At 44.2% G+C, this 23,922-nt stretch overlaps 1 protein-coding gene across 1 annotated transcript in view; it reads left to right on the forward strand.

Annotated features, from left to right (window-relative positions):
• The window catches only part of POLR3E (RNA polymerase III subunit E), a 38,368-nt gene that overhangs the window by 6,926 nt on the left and 7,520 nt on the right, over positions 1–23,922 (forward strand). The window contains exons 3-18 of the mRNA XM_054041193.1: positions 1,284–1,334; positions 3,492–3,569; positions 5,371–5,486; positions 8,184–8,266; positions 9,332–9,439; positions 10,428–10,477; positions 10,832–10,951; positions 11,416–11,501; positions 13,084–13,128; positions 13,212–13,303; positions 14,216–14,336; positions 17,021–17,102; positions 19,142–19,201; positions 20,098–20,255; positions 20,553–20,617; positions 22,150–22,646. Of these exons, the coding sequence (XP_053897168.1) occupies positions 1,284–1,334; positions 3,492–3,569; positions 5,371–5,486; positions 8,184–8,266; positions 9,332–9,439; positions 10,428–10,477; positions 10,832–10,951; positions 11,416–11,501; positions 13,084–13,128; positions 13,212–13,303; positions 14,216–14,336; positions 17,021–17,102; positions 19,142–19,201; positions 20,098–20,255; positions 20,553–20,617; positions 22,150–22,646 (1,812 nt within the window). The remainder of the gene's footprint in view (positions 1–1,283; positions 1,335–3,491; positions 3,570–5,370; positions 5,487–8,183; positions 8,267–9,331; positions 9,440–10,427; positions 10,478–10,831; positions 10,952–11,415; positions 11,502–13,083; positions 13,129–13,211; positions 13,304–14,215; positions 14,337–17,020; positions 17,103–19,141; positions 19,202–20,097; positions 20,256–20,552; positions 20,618–22,149; positions 22,647–23,922) is intronic.

Below are 23,922 nucleotides of genomic sequence, written 5' to 3' on the forward strand. Positions count from 1 at the left end.
TGGGTCATTAGTGAGTGTATGGTTTTCTTGAAATTTGTTTTTCTTAGCCTTTTGCACTCTGGAAGAATGTTTCCCTGGGTTTAACTGGCATCTGATGCTCAAAAACCTACAGTACCTGAAGGAAATAGGTGGTCTGAACCCAGGATCAAGTGTACAGGTATCCTCATTGCCAAAATAAATTGGCACTCTTGTGGGCAGACCTGGCATGGAGAACTGTTCTAGCCTTTGACCCCTGGGGTTGTGTTCCAAGTCAGGGATGAGAAACATTGATGGGTCAGCATTTTGAAGCTAGCATCACTGCTTTATCTGTTCCGTGGATAAATACAGGATCAGTCTCCAGATTTATCATCTGGCATCTTTCATGTGCACTAAATTTCACTTTGGAAAGTTAGAACAATTTTAAATAGAATTACTCTTCTGGATTAGAAGCTTATAAAAATGAAATTACTGGTAAATGTGTTCACTGCTCCTGCTAAAACAAACAGTTGAGTTCTGGTTCTACTCTGAAAGGAGTTTTGGTCCATTCTGCTTTTAAAAGGATCATCATAGTGGCTGTGGTGTCCTATTGATTTTTGATGTGAATTCATACATAAGGGCCACTATGAAGGTGCCAGGAAAAGGAAGGTATTCAGGGAGGGGATGTGGCCAGCAGGAGTGGGAGCTGACAGGACCACATAAGTTCCCAAAATGGCTGCCATTCTGTGGCAGTGCCCACTTGTGATATTCATAAAACCTCCATAAATTCTAGGTATTTGTGGCAAAGAGCTGGTAATGGGACAGATATGGTGTTCTGAGCATGTTCATCTCATCTCTCATTTTTAATTTTGCCTTTATGAAATGGTATTAGTTAGATACTCACCTTACATTCACTATTAGCAAAGAGACACATGAGTTTCTTCTAGAGCTGTGTGATACTATGGTATTAGGTTCACACAAACCCCAATGAGAATCATTTTCCCTTGTCCCAGGAGAGGTGTGTTGGCCATGCCCTGAGTTTGCTTTGAGAGACCCCCAACACTCAGCCAAAGCCACTGACCTCTGCCTTGTGTCATGGCAAAAATATACAAAATTGCTGAGTTTCGTGTGGAAAATTAGCAGAGGTTGGGTTTGCCAAAAGATTCATGGTCCTGACTTAGGTTCAGCATTCATAGTGAAACCCTAAACGAGGCAAGTTTCTCCCAGCTCTAGTAACTTGAGAACAGATGGCTGCATTTTCAGTAGTCTGAGGGCATCAGTAATCGTAGCTTTCAGTCTGGTTAAACTTGTTTCTTTTGCTTTGTTAGATTGACGTGTACCTGGCCAAAAGCCTGTCGGAGAAGCTGTATATGTTCCAGGTATTCCAGATGACTTCTTGGATATAATTTTTAAAGAATAATTATTTCATAAAGCAGTAACTTCTCTTAATGTTAACATAGATCCTAACAGCTCCTAGCATGCCCTAGTACAGAGGTGGGCAAACTATGTCCCACGAGCCACATCTGGCCCGCGGGACCGTCCTGCCTGGCCCCCGAGCTCCTAACCAGGGAGGCTCGCCCCCAGCCCCTCCCCTGCTGTCCTCCCTCCCCTGCAGACTCAGCCTGTTTGCTCCGCTGCTGGCACAATGCTCTGGGCGGTGGAGCTCTAGGCTCTGCAGCTGCGCTGCCCCAGGAGCTCAGCCTGACCCGGTCTCTGTGCTGCGTGGTGACGGTGGCGTGGCCCGGCTCCAGCCGGGCGGCGTAGCTGTAGCGCCGCCAGCCACCGGTGCTTCAGGCAGCACAGTAAGGGAGCACGGAGCGGGGGGGTTGGATAGAGGGCAGGAGAGTTTGGGCTGGTGGTCAGGGGCGGAGTGTGGATGGGGTCGGGGGGGACGGACAAGGGGTTGAATGGGGGCAGGGATCCCGGGGGGGCAGTCAGGAAGGAGTGGGGGGGTTGGATGGGGCAGAAGTCCTGGTGGGGCCGTCGGGAATGAGAGGAGGAGTTGGATGGGGTGGCGGTGGTCTAGGGATAGGGAGCGGGGGTGTGTGGATGGGGCAGGGGTCCCAGAGGGGCAGTCAGGGAACAGGGGAGGTTGGATGGGGCAGGAGTGCTGGGGGGGAGGGGTGCAGATAGGAGGTGGGGGCTAGGCCACGACCCCCTTCCCTAACCGGCCCTCCATACAATTTATGAAACCCGATGCGGCCCTCAGGCCAAAAAGTTTGCCCGCCCCTGCCCTAGTATGACTTCTACTGGGTGATACTGGGCAGTTTCACTTGCTATGCTGTTTCCTGTGTGTTAGCACCTATTGGCAGTGCAAGGGTTTGTGACTAGTGTGGCAGCATTTGGTGGATTTCCCAATGTAGTTTCTTGCATGGGGCTGCAGACCTGGCTCAGCGTTGGGTTTAGGTGGGCCTGTTTAGGCCTTGGGCCATTCAAACACATAGTATAGTGCCAAAAGAAGGGATGGCTGGTGAAAGGGCAGAGAAAGAGAAACTGCAGTGGGTAGTAGAGAGAGTTGCTTACCTCCCTGTATTGAAAAGAATTTTGGCTTCTCTGCTTTTGAAATTATTAATTGATACATCTATGAAGCAGTTTAACTCTGTATTGATGCTCCTAAGATTTATGCTCATAATTCCAGTTAATGAGAGCACTCTTTTACCAAAAGAAGTTGGTCCAATAAAAGATATTACCTCATCCAGTTTGTCTCTCTAATATCCTGGGTCTGACTCAGCTACAATAACACTGCAAACATCTCCCGTGTGTTATGGAGGAAGCAGTCACTTAAGCTAGGTCTACACTACCCGCCTGAATCGGCGGGTAGAAATCGATTTCTCGGGGATCGAATTATCGCGTTTCGTCGGGACGCGACAATCGATCCCCGAATCAACGCTCTTACTCCACCAGCGGAGGTGGGAGTAAGTGCCGTCGACAGGGAGCCGCTGAGGTCGATTTTGCCGCCGTCCTCACAGCAGGGTAAGTCGGCTCCGATACGTCGAATTCAGCTACGCTATTCGCGTAGCTGAATTAGCGTATCTTAAATCAACTCCCCCCCCCCCCCCCCCCCCCCGTAGTGAAGACCTGCCCTTAGTGATTAGAGCTGGGAAATGGGAGTTGAGAGACCTGGGTTTGAATTCTTCACTCGGTTACTGAATTCCTAGAAGACCTTGGCCAAGTCACTTAATCTTTCAGTGCCTCATTTTTCATTCTGTGAAATGGGGATATTAATACTCACCCACCTTTTTGTAAAGCACTTTGAGATTCTTGGATAAAAAATTCTATATATCATGGTTCATTGGTAGGGAGTGTTGTGTAGTGGCTAGAGCAAAGGACTGGGAGTTTGGATTTCTGGGCCCTCTTCCCAGCTCTGCCAGTGACTCACCAGACCAATCAAGTCATTCTTCTGTGCCTTGTAATCATCTGGGAAGTAGGTATACATAAGTGGGGTGGGGAAGAGAATAGTTAGTTAGTTAAATTTTTTGTGAAGCATGTTGAGACTTTGCATGAAAGACACTCTGTGAAACATTTTTGTTTTCTAGTATCCTATTCGTCCAGCTTCCATGACGTATGATGATGTGACGCATCTGTCGGCAAAGATAAAACCAAAGCAGCAAAAGGTGGGGCATCATGTAATGCTAGTCATCATGTAATGCTAGTGCTTAGGACATATGAATTGTGCTCTGCTGCTAGGTGCTACCGCTATACATATAATTATTAATAATCAGCTGTTGTGGTGATGCAGCCATTTGTGGTACTGCATCTCTTAGGTTAGTTCTTTGAGTATTTGAGAAATTTTAAAGAGGGCTTTCTCCAGCATGGAGTTTGCTTTGTAGAGAAGTGGGTGAAGCAGTGATGCAGACAGGGCTTTGGAGCAGAGCCCGGAGCTGGAGCGCGGAGCAGCTCCGGAGCAGTAGAGCTGCAGGTTTTTGCCTGGAGCTGGAGCGGAGCCGGAGCACAGCTCCAAAGCCCTGGATGCAGAGGATACTCCTTTAGTATAAAAATACTAAAATCCCACCCCTGAGAGCCATTGTAGCTGAGCATGTGATAATTCTAGTTCAGGTTGGGGATGCTTGTGCTAATAATCCATATTTTAAAGAGCATTTTTCATATGTCTTTATTTCTAGAGCATGTTTGGGTTCTGGTGACGTGCTCTGTATTTTAGTATTAGTGGTAGGGCTTGGTGCTGCTCTCACTTAGGCAAGTGTAAATCAGGAGTAACTCTCGAAATCAATGAGGTTACAGATGTATTGCTAGCGTGAGGTCAGAATCAAGGCTGTAATGTTTAATGGACCTTTCCCAAGGAGAATTCCCCTGTCTGTGTTTCGATAAAGGGCCCTTATTGTGCAGCTCTCTTATTGAAATCTGTGGGAGATCCACATGCCTCTGGAAGCTTGCAGGGTCAGGCCCACGCTCTGCAAGGAGCCATATGCAACCGGATTCTCCTCTCACATAGTTATAAATCAGGAGTAACTCCACTGAAGCCAATGGAATTACACTGACATAAAACCACTGTAAGATCAGAACGGGGCTCTTTTGCCACTAGATGGAACATAGTATGGTGTTTCATTGCCCAAATCTTGCGGAAATGCATTGGGCTTCAGAATTTCTGAATAGACCTGGTGGCAGGAGAGATGGAAGGGGACCAGAGAGAGGGAAGGGGGCCGTGGTATTCTTACACAAAGCTGTCTGACAACCTAGTAATAACACAAACACACACGCAAAAAAAAAAAAAAAATTGTTTTCAAGACTGCCTAAGGGCACTTAGGCTCTCCACTCCCATTAATTGTTCCTCTAAATCCCATTTAAAACCTCAGACATAATGCCCAAATTCTGCCCTCCAGTGGCTATGTATATTTCTATTGATGTCGATGAGAATTATGAGCTGCTTTTGAGAGGCAGAGTTTGACCATTAAACATCCACCTATACTTGGGTATGACGCACTGGAAAGGAGTGTGAGAAGAACACCTAAAGAAGGTGCCTTGTAATAGATTTGCTGACATAACGTTGAGAGCGGCAGGGCTTGGGCAGCTGTAACTCTCAGCGTGTTGTGTGTGCTATTTTCAGAAAAAAAAATTGCTGATGTAAAGGGAGAGTCTTGAATTCAATAACACTCCACCTACAGTGTTAATGATACATCTTCAAAAGCCGTTCCTGAAGTACAGCGCAAATACAGTAGCTTTCGTTGGGCGTCTGCAAATGACACTGATATACAGCATGACAGTCCTGCAGAGACTCAAGCACCTGCTTGATCTTATGTAGGTGATTTGTCCTATTGACTTTAACGGGGCTGCTTGTAGGCATAATGTTAAACATATGTTCGTCTTTGTGAGACAAACCTAAGGTTGGTTGAAGATGGATGAATATTTGGTGATTACGCTATGCTAACTATTGGTGCTTTCTTAATTATTGGTGATTAGGTTGAACTTGAAATGGCCATTGATACTTTGAATCCCAACTACTGTCGCAGCAAAGGAGAACAGATCGCTCTCAATGTGGATGGTACCTGCACAGATGAAACTAGTACCTATTCCTCGTAGGTATCCTCTTTGCTCTGACATTCTTTTCTAGTAGATGGTCAGCTTTCCCACCAAGCTTTTAGGGAAGGGGCAGAGCAAGCAAATATGCAATCTGAAGGCCTGTTGTAATGATTTCAAGGACCAAAAAAGTTAAAGGTGTTTATAAACTCCTTCTCTGTTCAGCATTAAAACAGTGACACTTAGGTTTTGGGTTTTCTCTACAGAGGCCTTGGCTTACTCAGTTTCTAGCAAACACCCAAAACCATGCCTTGTTAATTTGAAAGTTTATTGATCGAACACAAGGAAGAAGAAGAAATTAAAACAGACATTTATATTGAAACTGAAATGGAATGACACTGCAAAACAGACTTAAATAAAACGTATTAAAGTCTCTCTCCTTTTGCAGACAAAATATCAGTCTTATTTTCGTTAATAACCGTTCTTTGATTAAAAGGAAGGTTTAATTTTACTGTCAGTCCTGATGTGCAAAGGATATTCACTTCTCCTGTGTTTAACAAACAGACAGATGCAAGGTGGAGAAGAGGCAGGATAGAAAAGGTGGGGGAAATACAGCTTTTGTTGGTGTTTTTGGAACACCAGCTGACTGGTCAATTGTGAATGGATACTTTGGCTGTAAGGTGACCATGACACCTAGTGCCTGGACCCTGATTCACATTCAGGTCAGGGATGTCGTCTGATTGGGTCATTTCTCCTTAGACAAGACAGGGCTATGGACATCTCATCTCTTTTTTTGCTGATGTAGTGCAGTTTAGGATTCAGTGGAAAACCGCGAGAGATAGGAATTGCGGGCGCAGGCAGAAAGTAACACAAAGAGAAGGGAAACAGAACAGAATCTTAGGTGCCTCTGTGGTGCTGGCAGTTAGGTATCCCCACTGATAGGCTGAGAGCTGGATGTCATGATGATATAATGGCTTTCAGGACTCCCAGGTGAAAAACAAGATTCCTTAAAGGAGGAGTAAGGCCTGCTGGCCTTCCTCTCAGGAAGAATGTCCTTTGGTCTGGTCTGTTGCTTCTGCCCTGGGGTTGGGGAAGGTGAGGTGGGATGAGACTAGCGGAGCTGGGGGATGTTGAGCTGGCATGCACTGGGGAAAGAGATTCCCCCCCCCCCCCCAACATTTCTTTTTTAAGAACCCAAAGGTGAGAAAAATGGGTGGCATAGTTCATCTCATTATTTTGTCCATCAATTAGCTTTATATCCTTCACACCAATTTTGGTCCATTAATTCCTGATCCCATATCTTGGTTTATTAAGTCCAACCTCAGCACAGTCCTTGAATTGTGTCAGTAGAGTGAGTTTGTTTGTTTGGACTAATTTAGTCTCTCTCTGTTTTTTTTGCACTTGTTCATAACACCATTATTGAAAATTTGACCTATTTTCCATGGTAAATTCCCACACAGGCTAAAAAAAGTTATAGGTTATTCTGACATCTTTTTACATTTCAGCTTACAATTAGGGTTAACTTTCACAATAGGCCCTCTTCCAAATATGGAAAAATTGAGACATTTTAAAATATGTTGCCAAGACTTTCAAAAGTAACTAGTGATTGGGGGGAGGGGGAGGGGGTTGGTCAATTTTTGGGTGCCCAACTTAAGACAGCTTTAAGGAGCTTAATTTTCAGGAAATGCTGAACACCCCCCCCCCCCCCCTAAAAATATAGCCACAGTATGGTGTCTAAGGTTGGGCACCCAAAAATCACTAGTCATTTTTTAAAATCTTGGTCTGTACATTTTGCATTTTAAAAGACACTGTCAACTTGAAATTTTCAGTTTTTAAAAAAAGAGTTAAAAGTAGGTTCAGGTATTTCACCTGTCCCTGAGTCTTGCTACTGATTTTTGTGAATTTTTTTACAGTTCCATTTTTCAGAATGTTTTTTGCTCCCCTGTTGCATCATGAAGGATGCACACAAACACCAGGGGAAACTGGCTGACTGGCTATTCAGGGAAATAGCGAATGTGACTATTCGCAAACTACTGTCGAATGTGCGAAAATTAGAGGCATATTTTTTTCTATCTAATCTCTTTTGGTTGCATAGTCTAAGGGTAGCTTATAATGACAGCAGGTAAAAATAAAACTCGGGCAGGTATGCAATTAAACTTGGTGGCACTTTCTGCCATTGGAGAGTGTTATGCCTGAGCCCCTTGGAAAAATGGCAAAACAACATCTAAGCCAAATAAATGTATCTCAATGCTATTTCTAGCCATGAGCCATCAAAACATGGGGGACATATATAAGTCTTGAGCACAAACTTAAATACTTTGCTGAATTATGGCCTCTCTGGGCCATTGGTAGCTGTTAATGTAACCCAGTAGCTCTCCCAGAGGAAGGATCAAGGTAGCAGAGTAGCTGCTCCAGTGCCCCATGCTCTTGAGTGGCTTCTGCTGTGTAATTCCAGCAGGGCCTCTCTGGATAGCTGAGAAGCCACCACTCAGCACTTTCTAAAGAGCCCCTAATTGAATGAGCACATGGGATAGTTAACATTGTAGTTGAGGAGCTGTAACTTCCACAGTACCCGTAGTAAATAATGCTGCAGGGTGGGAGATCAGCAAATATACATATAAATATGTATTTTTAAAAGACCGGCAAGTTTAATTACTTCATTTTAGAGAGCGACAACTCTTTGCTTCTGCCCTTTAACACTTGCATGTTTTGTGGTATCTGTCGACTATAGTCATAAAGGTTTAATTTATTTACAGGAAGCTGATGGACAGACAAACTTTCTGCTCTTCACAGGCTGCGAGTAACGTTTCCCGTTATGCTGCTGCTATCTATAGAAAAGGTTATTTTTTTCTCTTCCCCCAACCTTATGAAACAAATCCAGTTTTTAAATATGCAGGGTGTTTGAAATGAGAAAACTGTGTTCTTTGTCTCTAGCAGCCTCTGTTCCTATTTAGTGGCTGTCAATTCCTTATAAATAAGTTACCATGAGGGAGAACTTAACTACTTGGAGTGTTCTAAAGTCCTTGAGATTCCATCAAGGTGTTCTAATGACATTGTAAACAAGGTAACAGTTAGTCGGGCTTGTAGATGCCACCAGAACTCTACCACTGAATTATAGCCTCAAACCATGTACATTGAAGGGGATATTATGTAATATTGTATATAAATTCACTTCTGGCTCTCTATTGCTGTTCTCCCTTACTCCACACATTCTGCTCCTTCATTTGTTCCCCAAACCCTCTCTTGCTTGATATTCTAAAAACCTCTGGGAATACTGATGTCCCAAGAATTTCCTAAAATTGATATTATATACATTTTTTATGTCACCTTATTCAGAGTTTGCTGTTGTCATAATGATGTAAATACTCATTATTGGTGTGGAAAGCCAGGGGGTGCTGTGGAACCAGCACTGGGTATTGTTCTCCAGTTTGTGGCAGAGATACTTATTTAGAGAAGGGACAAAGAGGCATTACTGATTTCCAGACTCGGTTTAGGCTGTGAGCTTGCGGGTGGGCTTCAAGGCTGAATCACAGGTTGGGATTGGATTAGTACTGATCTTTCGTGAACTGTTCTGACATTTTTGGCCATAAATGGCAGAAATCTTGTCAGATCATCTGACCTTGTGAAATGTGAGTTTGAGCCATATGTTATCCAGAAAATGAGCCTCTTCCAGGCTTGGATCCTACCAAAAAGCAAATTGTAGGGGCAGGTTTGGACCAAGGGGTTCAAATCTGATACCTCTTTGAAATACTAAGCACTGGATTAATCTTCCATTTAAGAGTCTCATCTTACATTTAAATTTAGTAAATCTGTTTCTTAAATTTAAACTGTGACATTACAAAAGGTGATAGGAAAATGAAAATTGCCAACTGTAGGCCTTGGAAAATAACTTGTAATTTTTCAGGTGAACTTCACCTAACTCCACTACATGGCATTCTACAACTGAGGCCAAGTTTCTCCTACTTGGACAAAGCTGATGCCAAACACCGAGAAAGAGAAGCTGCTAATGAAGGTGAACACATTACAAGCTGTGTTTTCTTTGTTATGGAACAATTTGGTTTCTCTTTAGATTTTGTTATACTGACTTTATGGAGTTACTGGAAAGAGCTATTCATAGCTGAAGAAACACTGAGCGTGTTTTAAAATATAACAACATATAATGATTGGCTTAGAGGAAATAATTGTTCCTTTTAACAGTCAGATGAATTAAAGGTCTATAACATGAGACTGTGAACACCTGGATGGTAGAATATAATAATAAACTTAACAGTACTTTTTTCATTGTGCTGCACAAATATTAGCTCATCCTCTCAAGACTCCTGTCAGTTAAGTATTGTAACAAATCTGTAGCCACCTAGGTCTTCACGGTTATCGCTGTCCTGCATTCCATGGGCATTTGGAACATCATAACATCAACAGGAATTGAACCTGGATCTTCTTGCACCAAAAGCACAGGCCCCTATCTCGAGAGCTAAAGGAGAGTCTCCATTATGTATTAGCCTTGTAGAGCCTATGCCAGTGATGCATTTCTGATTGCATCCAGTAGAGGGCAGTGGAACAGATATGCAAACTAACCAGTACATTACCATATTGATTTCCCTCTTTAATAAATGGGGAAACAAGATACATAAGTTAAATAACTTACCCAAAGAAGTAGATTCAATGTCAGAGCAAGTTCAATTCCCAGCTCTGCCACAAACTTCCTGTATGATGTTGCGTCAGCCTCTTCAGGTCTCTGTGCCTCAATTTCCCCTGGTGGTGATAATTTTTCCAAACCTCACAGGAGTGTTTCTTTGTGAGGTGCTCATATAGTGTGGTGGTGAGAGATACAGCTACCAAGGTATTTATATAAATACAGCTGAGGTGGCTGGCTCCTGGTCCTGTGCTTGGACCATGCCTCTCTCCTGGACTAAGTCTCAGAACAGTCATGAACTCTCTTGTGGCTGCTTCATCTTTGATGATATTTTAAATTTCATTTTCCTGGCTTGTTTTTTTGTCAGCGGGCGATTCGTCCCAGGATGAAGCTGAAGAGGACATCAAGCAAATTACTGTATGTCTGAGATTCCTTATTACTGGTAGTTCAAGAAACTGTGCACGGAGTATAACAATCCATACTGAGCTGACAGGGTTTAAACCGCAGTTGGTGCTCAGCAGTTAAACCTCCACTTGGGAATGGGAAAGTTGACTATTTAATCAAGTCAACAAGTGAAATAATAAGGGTGGGGCTGTTGTAAAAGAGCATTTCCAGTTCAGCTAGTTCCTAGCTGTCTACCCCTGGCTTTGCCATTCAATGTATTTTCTTTATATAGCACACACATTTTTGCAGACAATTCCCTGTGCCATTTTAATCTGTATCATTTTGAGAGTTTGGGGCACTGTAGTTAAGAGTGATCAAATCTTGCAGGTAAGATTCTCCCGACCAGAGACCGAACAAGCCCGTCAGCGACGTGTTCAGTCCTATGAATTCTTGCAGAAGAGACAAGCTGAAGAGCATTGGGTCCATCTGCATTATTATGGTTTAAGGGTAGGTATGTTCTGGGTGCTCTGGAGGCCTGAATGCTCACGTACCTCAGTAGGTTCTAGTGTCAGCAACATGCATGGGGGCCTGAGTCTGAGGATCAAACCCAGGCCTTTGCTTGTGGGCTGGGCACCTTAAAGCATTAGATAAGGAGTTGCTCAGGGGAATCCAATCAGTTTAATGCCAGGAGTGGTAATCGACTAACAAAAAGTGTAAATGTGTCAGTGTTTTAAAATAATACAAACTCAAGCTTTCCCATGTTGTATCAGTGTCTATGCAGCTGTATGAAAGTAATGCGTCAGTTACCGAGATGTGATGTTTACATAGTGCAATAGCTGCATGTTAGAACAATGAGTATGGGATTTTAATAATGCCGGAGAGCCTGAGAATGAAGAATTAAACTGTCTGAGATTTGGCACATTTACTGTACATTGCAGTGAGTCTTGCTCTTCCTCCCACACCTTTCTCAGGACAGCCGTTCCGAACATGAGCGCCAGTATTTACTCAGTCAGGGACATGGCATGGCAGAGAATACCGAATTAATTAAATCTCCCAGGTAAAAACTTTGGTCTAGTATCCTATGCAAATTGCAGTAATCTTTAAATATTTGTCAGGTTGTCATATATATTCTTTAAAAGTCTGGCCTGTATTATTAATAACAGTAGTTGTTACAACAGAAAAAATAATTAAAAAAAAAAAAGTGTTTTGTTTTGTTTTTCTTTTCCGTAGTTTGTGGTGGGGGGGGGGGGGGGGGGGGGGTTGGAATTTTTTTGTATTCCACTCAGGCAAGAGAGTGAAACTAGTCATTGCCATTTTTTTAAGTCAGTTTAACTCTAGTTCTTATGCGCTAACACAGTCCTATAATGCAAGGATTACAAACGCAGCTGGGGAAGGTTTAAATCAAAACCAGAAACTATTAAATTAAAAAAAAAAAAAGTCAAGAACTTTTATTAATAAATGAGTTTTACAAAATCTATTTTATGATTTTTAGTAGAGACTTAAAGTACTTGACAGTGACTGTTTTTCAGCTTCAAATTTGCTTTTTGGTAGCTGTATGGGGGAAAAGTTTATATGGTGGTTACAGGAATCTGTCCAGACTGCAATAATTAATGTGGTTTTGCTATAATCTGGGGTAAGCAAGGCCCAATAGTGAGAAAGCAGCAGTACATAGTGTTTTGCACTTACGGTGTTGGTGGGTTATTTTTAAAATTTGGCATCTCGTTGAACTGTCCTGTCTATGAAAAATTCTTAGGGCCAGATTCTGTCCTCAGTCACACTGAAGTGGATGAGTATTGCACAGGTGGAATAGAGGAGAGAATCTGGCCTGTTCTTACTGTAGTACCTGAGTGCCTCGGAGTCTTTAATGTACTACTGTCACAACACTGCTGTGAGGTAGGGAAGTGCTATTATCCCCCATTTTATAAATGGGGAGCTGAGACACAAAGGGCATGTCTACACTACAATTAAAAATCCACGGCTTGTCCATGCCAGCTGACTCGGGCTAAGGGGCTGTTTAATTCTGATACTAGGGCTTGGGTAGCAGCATGAGCACTGGGACCCTTTCACCTTGCAGGGTCCAAAGACTGAGCTGCAGTCTGAGCCTGAACATCTACACTGCAATTAAACAGCCCCTTAGCCTGAGACCCGCAACCCGAGTCAGCTGGCGCAGGCTAGTTGTGGGTGTCTAATTACAGTGTAGACATGCTCAGAGAGGCTAAGTGACTTGCCCAAGGTCAGTAAATGTGTGGCAGAGCAGGGAATGGTCTCCAAAGTCTCAGTCTAGTGCACCAATGACTGCACCATCCTTCCTCACCTTAACTAAATTTAAGGAACGTGATGTAGAAATCTTTATCAGTGGTTACTGGTAACCGAATGAATTTATTGATTTTGATTTCTTGCAAAACGCTAAAAATCGTAGTAAACAGTTGTAAGCAAACGTTCTCAGTGTATATAACTACATTCTTCATACATTTCTCCAGCACTGAATTTCCTTGAAAAGGAAAAAAGGCCTTGGAAGCTAATATTTACTTTGTAGATTTCACATAAATAAGATTGCACTAAGCAGGAGATCATTGTACGTTAGCCTAGAAAATCCTAATACAAGTATTTTAAGGCTGATACATTTTCTTTTCCCTTAGTGAATACTTAATGATGCTGATGCCTCCGAATGTAGAAGAAGAGAAGTAAGTGTTTGCATGGAATGTCCTAACCTCACATTGGCTGGATGTTGTTTTTCATTGGCTACAGTTCTGCTTGTTTATTTCAGAGACAAACCTGTGGCTCCAAGCAATGTGCTTTCTATGGCACAGCTGAGAACTTTACCTCTTGCTGATCAGATTAAGATCCTGATGAAGAATGGTATGTGATATTTTTAAAACATTCCACTTCCTCACGTCCTTTCATGACCTCAGACGTACCCTCCTTTTCCTCAAATAAGTAGCCTTTCCTGGCAGTGTCTGTGCTGTCGTCCTACAGGGCTGAGAGTCTGTGTGGCCCTTTGTTTCTAGGGCTAAGGCTCAGGCTCTGAATAGTATCTCTTTCACTGCCGATCGAGTACGCCATCCCTCTAGAAGGGAAGATAGACACGTTACTGCTTGGAGAGCTGACACCTGCAATTTGGGCATGTGCAGCCAAAGGAGTACTCCTTGGAATAACTTCCACTCTAACACACTCCTGTTGCTTCCAGGACACACCTGTCTCTGTTGATCCACTGCTGGGTAGTGGAGACTAAGCATGAATTTTAGCTCCGATTTTAATGCAGCCACCAGCCACTTTGGCGTTGTCCTTTCCCTGGAAGGTTTTCAGTAATGCGTGCCTCTTGCATGTAGCCTGAGATAGCTTTAGCCCATCTTTCTGGAGTTGTAATGATTTGACAATAGCAAGTGCTAAAGTTTTTGTCTCTGGGTCTTATTGTCTTGTCAGGTGACTCAATGTCTCTCAAAAAATAGAATGGTATAGATGGTTTCTTTTATCTGTGTGTTAATTTGGGATCAGTTAAGCCAATTAACTTGCACACAACGTTCCCTGACATGTTTTCAATGCATATGCAGACTGACTGAAATGGAGTGCTTTTTCTAAAGTGCTTTTATTTTTCGGGAGCTGTGAAATATTTTTGACTTCTGATTTCAGTGTAAATAGATGGGAGTCTTTTATATTAAAAAATAAAATGTATGTATCCATTTTTTTTAAAAAAACAGAAGACCTTCTATGAATCTTTAAATAGAACATTGAAAGCATCTTTAAACAACTGTGTTTCATCTTTTCCTTTAGTGAAGGTCATGCCTTTTGCAAACCTCATGAGTTTATTGGGTTCTGGGACCGATTCTACTGCAGTTTTACGCTGTATACAGCAGGTGGCGATGCTAGTCCAGGGAAACTGGGTGGTAAAAAGGTATGCCTTCTGTTCTTTGTTATCGTCAAATGTTAACGTTCCTGTTAGGAGTGGATCAGAACAATGACTTAGAATCCTCACTAACATTTTCGTGCTGTAATGTAGCTGAAAGGACCAGTGTCTGTGCTCAAAAACCCAAGTTACTGAAATACTTGATTAAATTCAATTCTTGTTACAGTAGTCTGTTGTGCAGGAGACAAAGGACTGTTGTTAAATGATCACAGGGCAGAGGCTGAGCTATCTAAAATTGTATCGAACTGGGATAAGATCTGTTTTCTTTGTGTATTGAGCCACTTCAGTTCTTGGGAATAAAAATCTTTATTCCATCAGCACTAGGGTTACCATACGTCCGGTTTTTCCCGGACATGTCCGGCTTTTTGTTAATCAAACCCCCGTCCGGGGGGAATTGCCAAAAAGCCGAACATGTCCCGGAAAAATACCGGCCGGGCACTTCCTCTCCCGCGGCTGCTCTGCTCCTCCCTTGACTCTTCGGCTCTGTTTAAGAGCCGAGCTGCCCGAGCGCTACCGGCTTCAGGCAGCCCCCATGCCTCCGGACCCCGAGCCGCTGGCTGGGCACTTCCCCTCCTGGGCTCCAGCTGCTCTGCTCCGGCGGCGCAGGGTCCGGAGGCAAGGGGGCTGCCCGAAGCCGGAGCGCTCGGGCAGCTCGGCTCTTAAACAGAGCCGAAGAGTCAGGGGAGGAACACAGCAGCCGGAGCCCAGGAGGGGAAGTGCCTGGCCGGAGGCGCAGGGTCCGGAGGCATGAGGGCTGCCCGAAGCCGGAGTGCTACCTCCTTCACAGTTTGCCTGGCAGCCTCCAGACCCTGCACCCCCGGCTGGGCACTTCCCCTCCCGGGCTCCAGCTGCGCTGGGGAAGCGCCGGCCGGGGGCGCAGGGTCTGGGGGCTGCCCGGCAAACCGTGAAGCGGTAGCGCTCGGGCAGCCCTTTTTGCGTGGTTGGGAGGGAGGAGGGGGAGTTAGGGCGGGGACTTTGGGGAAAGGGCGGCCAGGGCCCGTGGAGTGTCCTTTTTTTTTTTTTTTTTTTTTTTTAAATATGGTAACCCTAATCAGCACAGGATTCATTACTGGTTTATTGCTGTTGTCACTGAGAGCTGGTCTTGGGAAGCGTTTATCCATTTGATAAATCGAGAGTAGATTGCTGGGTGCACCTGATGTTCATAAAATGGATTCTATTGTAGACACCTTAATCTTTAATACAATAGGGCAGGGGTCCCAATTGCAGTGCCCATGGGCGCCGCGGCGCCCGCTGGGACATCCATGTGCGGCCGCCTGCTGGCCGCCGGAAAAGCAGCCGCCAAAATGCCGCCAAGAAGCAGCAACGTCAAGAAGCACTACCGCTGAAATGCCGCCGAATTTCAGCGGTGACGCCTCTTGATGACGCTGCTTCATGGTGGCATTTCGGCAGCGACGCTGCTTGACGTTGCCACTTCACGGCGGCATTTCGGCGGTTGCTTGTCCGGCGGCCACGGTCCTCGGCAGGTAGTCGTCCGGCGCCCGCCCCACGGAAAAGGTTGGGGACCACTGCCGTACGGCATCCCAGTGAGGCTGCAGGTCTCAAGTGCCATATCCTTTTCATCCACATGGGATATTACGTGCTGGGAATTGCAGTCTCATCTTTAGGCCACATCTCTGTAAGAAAGATGAGGGTGAACATTAGTCACACTCACATTCATTGGCAGCCATTAGCCTGTGGACCACGCGCTTTGGCCACCCACGACCTAGGGCTGCAGCTGCTACATGAATAGCCTGTACAGTGACACAGATGCACTCTACCTTAAGTCACTCCAGAAAGGAATGCTGGCAGCCGGCTAATGCTGTATACAAGCTCCCAGAATGATGGCACAAGGGTGTTTGTTGTAGCAGTTGCTAGTACTGTTTTATGTGTGTCCGTGGTTGTTACAATACCGTCATCTTCCAAAAGAAAAAAATGTTGGAAGTGTAAGATTAGCCTAACAGAGCCTTTTATTGTGAGGGTGAAAAACAGCTTTTGCCCTGATCAGCTGTGCGGAGTGAAACTCATGATCAGGAGTGACCTTGGGGCTTTGGAGACAGCAAAGATGGAGACCACTTATGATGATGGATGTAATTTAATTAGTCTCACAATCCGAATGGGATGGGGTGGTAAGTGTCCCAGCTGGTGGAATTTATAGCATCTCTCACTTAAAATCCTTGAGTATTAAATTAAAATAAAAATAAACTAAGTCTGGTAGATAAATGTTTTGGCTCATGTTACCTTTGGGGATGTGTGGGGAAGCCATGTAGCCCAAAGCATTTGATGACACACTTTTGGACATGTGTGCATTAAGGAAATTCACACTGTCGTAGCTAAGCTGGGGCAGACCCCTAACATAGATGTTCTGTACCAGCATACAGTTTACATCTGTGCAGCTTATTTCTGTTTGTTACCAGATTAAACTTCTCTGGTCTAAGCCCCTCTTTGCACTAGTGTGAACTGCAATGATGTAGTCACACCAGTGTGAATTCTCTTGATGCAGACAGGGCTTTAGCTTCATAGGAATTTGTGTAAAGCCTGCGAACTTAACTGGATAAAAGGTGTCTTTTGACCAATGAATGGGTGCTTCAGGGCACATACTCTGTTAAAAATCCTCACTAATAATATTTAGTTGCAATGCATCATAATTAATCATTTCCTCCTTTAATTAACAGTGATGTCCTCTATCCAAAAGATACATCTAGCCCACACAGTGGAGTCCCTGCAGAAGTGCTTTGCAGGGGGAGAGATTTTGTTGTAAGTATAGATTTGCTCTGTTTGTTTTCCTGTGCCAAAACCCAAATAAGATGAAGCTGGCATAACTAACCACATCATTGCTAAACTGTACTGTTCTTCTGTAATCTGACATTTGTTCCAAAGAAATAATCTCCAAATTACTCCTGAAGGTTTTGTTGAAGGAGTTAAGAGAATCAACATGGAAATATTGATATAGATTGTCACTTGCTATTCATGTGATTTGTTGACAGGTGTCAGTCAGATCTAGGTGTCCGATCATCTACCTAATAAAAACAGTTATCACATTTAAAATATATGACAGAGACACCATCACGCAGACCCACTTAATGGCACGCTCAGCAGAGAGGCTGATGGAGGCTGAACAGCCTATCACCCTCAGAGGTGGTCCCTCTAGGGCAGAATTGAAGGACCTTTGCAGGGCAATGCTAGGGACACACTGTACTTGCTATGCGTCCCCTGTTCAGTAAAAGGGCTTCGCTCCCAGAGCTGCTGATCTAGCACCTTTCATGAACAATAAGTGCAAATGTAAATTACGAGTACAAGACTCTCACACACACACACACACACACACACTCTCTCTCTCTCTCTCTCTCTCTAAACCCCAGCAGGGAACAGACTTTTTTACCTAGAGACCGTATTTGTCTTTACAAACAATCTAAGGAGAACTAATCCCTAAATAACTTCAACATTTGCCACGCTCTGTGGCTTCCATCCCTAATGGACAGATACGAGCATGTGATCCTGTCATTTTCCTATTAGAGCCGATCACCCCGATGTTTGCACTCTGCTTAGTTTCATTATTAACTCTCTTGGGCGGTCAGCTGCTGTTAGATTAGTCTCTGTGTGAGCCCAAACGGATGGTAATTAAAATTGACTTTCTGACACCTCTTGAAAGCTGCTCAATGTGCTGCCATATGGGAGACCCAGAATCAGGGGTAACTCTTATTACCGGAGGCCTGGGAATTAGGCAGTGCCCGAGAGTGTCACATTTGAAGTTTGGGGGATTCTGGGGACCACGGCACTTAGCTGAGTAGTGGAGCAGCAGTAACACTAGGCCCAGAGGAGGTGGCATGCTCAGCACTCTGGTTGAATAGTGTGCGCCCTGCAGGAAAGCTGGCAGTTTTGGACCTATGAATAGTTGCAAGACGGGTATGTTCACAATTGTCTCCTTTACTGGAGTCAGTGATAGCTTGTGGTTTTAAAGAAGTGTGTGCTAGTGCATTGAGGGCAGCTGTGTCGATTAGTATGTGGGGGGAGAGAAGCTGAATAAGGTGAAAGTACATACAGAACCAGCTCAGTTGCTCGTGATTTTTTTACACCCTAGGCTGTGACAGGGCAGAGAATGGGGGAGGGGAGGAATTGGTAGCAATGAGGCTTTAAATTCCTGCCCCCAACCCTCCAAAATGTATTAAAACCTCCATAAACTGAATGTGGGGGGGGGGGGGGGCGGCGCGGCGGCAGGAATCTAACTGACTGTAATGTATTGGTGCAGGGCGACTAAGGGAGGAGATGGGAGTCTTGAAGTGGTTGGCCTATAAAAAGGATATAAACTTCACTATTAGTGGCAGCTCATGGAGATTTCCTCTGGGGCAAGTGGCAAAACACATGGTTTTGGAGCAGAACATCCTAAGTTCTACCCCCGCATATGCCTGTAAAGTCCCAGAATGATAACAATGAGCCTCCTCAATGTTCGTTAGGTTTTTGTCGTGTTTGTTTGTTTTTTAAGCCATGTTTAATTTAGATTTCAGAGGATCTAAGTGCAATTCTCACCACAGCTTCACCAAGGCAAATCTTGGATTTCTCTAGACCTTTTGTTTTGTGTCCTTTTCTTATCACTAAAGAAAAATGTCTCCAGGAATAGACCATGCCAGGTCTGTATTTGCCCCAGTTAACCCACTTGCCTGGCCGAGAATTGCCATCCCCTGCATTCTTGAAAGGTTCCTGGTTTCTGGTTATGCCTGTGTCACAACAGTGCGTCTGTTCTTTAGTAGTGCAGCTTCCTAAAATATGTCATTTTTCCCTCCTTTTATTTCCCCCAGATGTGGAAGTTTACACAGGATCGCTGGGTTGTGCGAAAGGAAGTGGCCACTGTCACAAAAGTGAGTGACAATTTTTTCTAAACCAGAGGTGGATGATAAGCAGTGGGTATTGTCAATAGCTGCATTTGTGGCTAATTCACACTGATGCTTGCCTTTCCTCCTAGCACCGCACACTATGGTGACCCATTTTACTGCTGACTTTAGCACTGACACATTTCACTGCTAATTCCCATTATTGCTAACCTAGGACAGTGTTGCTTCAGATGTGTATTGCAGAGTGGAGACCGCGAATGAATGACAGAATCAAAGCATTCAGTGTCCTCAAGGGAGGGAAGTTCTTAATTGCTTAAGAGCAACTCAGACACCTGATCGCTGAATCATCTGCTCAGGCATGTTAGTATCTGTAAAGTAAATGGGATTAAAAGTGAAAAAGCTCTGTAAGGATTTTTTTAAAAAATCACACAAAATAAAATGACAGAATGAGTTAATTTTATGTAGGGATTTAATAATCTTACATTCTGAAATTTTCTAGTGCACTTTGCCAGTGGTGGAGATGGATGTGTACATAGAGGGTTGTTTCACCGATAGCTGAAATGCAGCTACCTCTGGGCTTTTAACAGCAACCAAGAAGTCTAAACTTCAGAGAACGTTTAGATATGTGGAATATAATTATCCACAGTGCAGTTTGTTCAGGATATTGGGGATAACTCCCCTAGTTTTGCAAAAAGTGCCGCGGACTATTTAACTACTGCTTAGCTTTAGGTCCCATATGGTCCCTCCTGGTACTGAGTCAGAGAGAAGACTGTCTCCTGTTGATTTGCCAGTATCTTTTCTTGGCAGTCTCCTACCCAAACCTTAATCCAGCCCAACTCTGCTTAGTTGGTGAAATCACAGCCCAGTTTTGTATGTCTGCAGATGTGGTTTCCCTGACCCGTTACACTCTTTCTTTCTTTCAGCTTTGCCCGGAAGATGTGAAGGACTTCTTAGAGCACATGTCTGTTGCAAGAATAAACAAAGGCTGGGAATTTCTACTCCCTTATGATGAAGACTTTGTTAAAAAGCATCCAGATGTGGTTCAGAGGCAGAATATGCTGTGGATGGGCATTCAGGCCAAGTAAATGATTTGCTCTATAAATTACAGATGTACAAGTACCAGCTATCCCATGACTATAGATTGTAGCATGGTAATATTTTGATCTGCATTTCCTCTACATAAGGTTGTCCCTTTTAAAGGGCAGTTGTATGATGGGACTGTTCCATGGTTCCCAATTTCACTGGACTGTTGACCATCTCCAAATGCTTTAGCTCCTTTGGCATTTTTGAAAGGCTAAAGCCAAAATGTCTGTGTTCGGGTGTGGGAATGCCAAACTAAAAAAAAATACTCTTGTGTATTTTCTCTTTTTAATTTCAGATTAGAAAAGGTCTATAATCTATTAAAGGAACATTTGACACCAAAGAAACAAGATGGACAATCAGGTATATTAATGGTTAAGATCATTATGAAATCTACTCTCCCGTTTGTGTTTCTAGTGTAATTTTTGTGCTTCACTGTTTGAGAAAGAGAGAGAGAGAGAGGTTTGGTTTTTTTTTTTTTTTTTTTTGCATGAGTCTGCAGTTTCCCTTTGATTGTGTGGGGCAGATTCTGGGCTACGTTAAGGTGATCTTAAACCACCAGGGTGGGACAAAGCAACCTTAAAACTGCCGATAGGGGCAACTGAGGATTCCCCAGCACAGAGGAATCCATGCATGTAATGTAAAGCTAGTAGAGCTGACTCTACAAACAAACTTCCTCGCTAAGGGCAGCGCAGTCCTCCGAGTAGGAAATATTTTGGGGGAGGGGGCAGAGCCAGCTCTCTAGTTAGTCTCACCATTGTGATAGCCCCATAGTTTATAAACCAGTGGAAGTTAGCAGTTCCCCTACTCTGTTCTGCCATGACTGATGATTAAACTATTAGTTTAAGAGGGGGTCTAAGGAGGTACAAGGCCTTTTCTTTTCAAGGCAATTCTCCACTGTTGTTGCCAGTGAAAGTTTAAAGCAGCTGTTCTGTAATCATAAGAGGTTGTGAAAACTTGAGATTCCAGGGAGATTGAACTAAGTACTTGGCTAGTAACCAGACCTTGGAGTCCACGGAGACTGCAAGCAGAACTGACAAATGGACACATGAATACATTTCAATACCCTCTATCTTATCTGGTGGGAAGGATTAGGTGTTGGAAAAGAATTAGTAGGCCTAATGGCTTATGTGCTGAGTATGTGTATGCAGTTTACTATAAAACATAGTGTACTTTATCTTACTCCCTTGGTACTGAAGCTTGCAATTCCTCCGTCACATCCCCATTTGCTGAGAATGGATGTACAAAGGTGGCGGGATTAGGGAGGGAGAGCACTCCTCATTTCCAGACCAGGTAGTCACTACAGAAAAGAGGTTCTCAATCTCTTTCATGCTATGGACCAAATCCTAATAGAGAAGGTCTGCTGGATTCACAACCTACCCTCTGATTAGTGATCACTCAAATCACTTTCCCATCCATTCTCCCATTTGCAAGCATGCAATATCTGTGTGGTAGCTATAGCAATTGCTCCAGCTGGTTTTCTCCTTGCAACAGATTCTATCGGCATCCAGCCTCTCCTGAAAAATCTTCTCCTGCAAAGATGTCAGGAGTCTAGGGGCACAGGCAGTAATGTGTGTGCAGTTGCTGCAGTTGTACGTGCAATTCCTGATTCACACAGGGCTTTAGCACTCGCACAAGCATGTTTTCCTGTGGCCCTGGGCTTTAGACTTCTGAAAAGTCAAGCCCTAAGTATCTTGCTAGCAGTTATTGAAATGGGTCTCTGCTTGTTCAATTATTTTAAAAACAAAATCTAGTCTGAAATCAGTTTGGGGTCTTGGATCTCTGGAGTAAACTGTTCAGTGCTGTTAATTCACTAAGGTCTGTTTAATAAATATACTGCAGAATTTATGTCCAAGATTCTCTGTTAACAGTGTTGTATTCTTGTATCTTACTAGCTCACCCACTTCTGGTTTCTGGGGAACAAAGGGTCAATATGGCTAAAGCAAAAGTCAAACAGAACTATGGGCTGCTGGAGAAAGAGTTGCAAAAGCAAAAGGCAGACGGCAAAGCAAATGACTCTCCATCCAAGATGGATATTTCCAACGTCCGCATTAAAGAGGAGCCTGTGAGCGATGAGGAGCCTATGGACGCGTCCGCCTATGAGAGTATGAACAATGGCATGGTCAATGGCATCCATTCGGAGGAGAACTCCATGGACTCATTAAACGGCCACTTGCCAGGCGGGTGCACGGATCGAGTTGCACAGGAACTGAAAGCGTTTGTGATGACGACGTTTAAGAAACAGTTTGTTCTCACTCTGAGTGAGCTTAAACGGTTATTTAATCTTCACTTAGCCAGTCTGCCCCCAGGACACACGTTGTTTAGTGGCATTTCAGACAAAATGTTACAAGACATGGTATTGGACACTGGCTGCAAACAGATTTTGGTGCCTGTAAGTATCCTTTTTATATTGTACAGGTGGGGAAGGGCACAAGTGCTGAGTGGCTGGGGTGCTTTTAAACATACCGTGACCTACACAGTGCCTCCACACTGTGTGGTTGGGGCAGATATCCCTCTGAGCAGCTGCCCCGGTACCTCGGCCCATTGAAACTGGGGCTTTGTCTAGCTGACTTCCTGCTTCCCAAAATCTTTGCTTGAGTGCTGGCCCCCTGCAGTGCTCTCCTAGTCAGCATAAAGGAACTCAGAGGTACAGGTTCCTATGGACTGGACCCCAGTGCTTCACTACTTGTTATCCTCATGATTCCATGAATCAGTCTGAAGTGATCCAAATCCCAGGTCCATTTGCCGTAGCCAGGGCTGTACAAGCTCCCAGTTCTCAGGGCTGCTGTGGAAGGAACAATGGTCTCTGTTATCTCGGGCGCAGGACACACCTGGCAATACAACAAGTGGCTGGGAAAAGTATAGCAGGAGTCCCATGCTGTGCCTGTGCCACATTCCTTTGGTCTCTGGTTGTTAAATTTCCTTTCCTTGCAGGCGTTTCTGTGGCTGCTGTAAAGACGGGGAAATGTTTGTATGTTTGAGAGCTAGGACTTCCTGCAGCACTGCATGAAGATAGCTCAGTTAGTGGAGGGAAGAGAGCTACCATTGTAGTGAATGCAGAGAGAGCCTGAGGGCGAAACCAGTTTACAAGCCAGGTAGCAGTCCTGGTCAGTTTGCAGCTAGGGAGAGAACCTTTAGGGGGAGAGAAAAAGAGAAGGGACAGCTGCTTGAAGGAGGAGGCAGGACAAAGTGCAGGAGGAGGACAGAGTGAGGGGAGCAGGAAATAATTCAGAAGTAGGACTAGAACAGGGGAATTAAGACTCCGCTAAGGAACAAGGCCTGTTGCAGGGAGGTAGGAATACTATAGTATGGTGGCCATGCATGGTAGGAATACAGTGTAGCAGCTGGGAGTTAAGTAATGGACTTGAAATGCTGCTAGAGAGAGTCCCCAATTAAATGATTTATTCTCCCTTCTGCCCGGTGACTTCTAAATCCTGGCTGCAGCCCTGCCCATCCTGGCTGGTTTTCCACCTGGAGCCTCCTCCTGTGGCTGTTGCAGGGTCTCGCTTTCTTTCATGTGCCATGTGATGTGGCTGCATGTACTGCGAATGTTAATTAGCTGAGGCCGCTGCTGGCGGGGTCACTTCAGATTGGGTTGGTTTTGAAACTTTATAAATTCCTTCATTATATTATTACTTAAACTTCGGGGGAAGGAAGGGAACATACTG

The sequence above is a fragment of the Malaclemys terrapin genome, chromosome 10 (genome assembly GCF_027887155.1).
Source record: "Malaclemys terrapin pileata isolate rMalTer1 chromosome 10, rMalTer1.hap1, whole genome shotgun sequence".
Lineage (NCBI taxonomy): Eukaryota > Metazoa > Chordata > Testudines > Emydidae > Malaclemys > Malaclemys terrapin.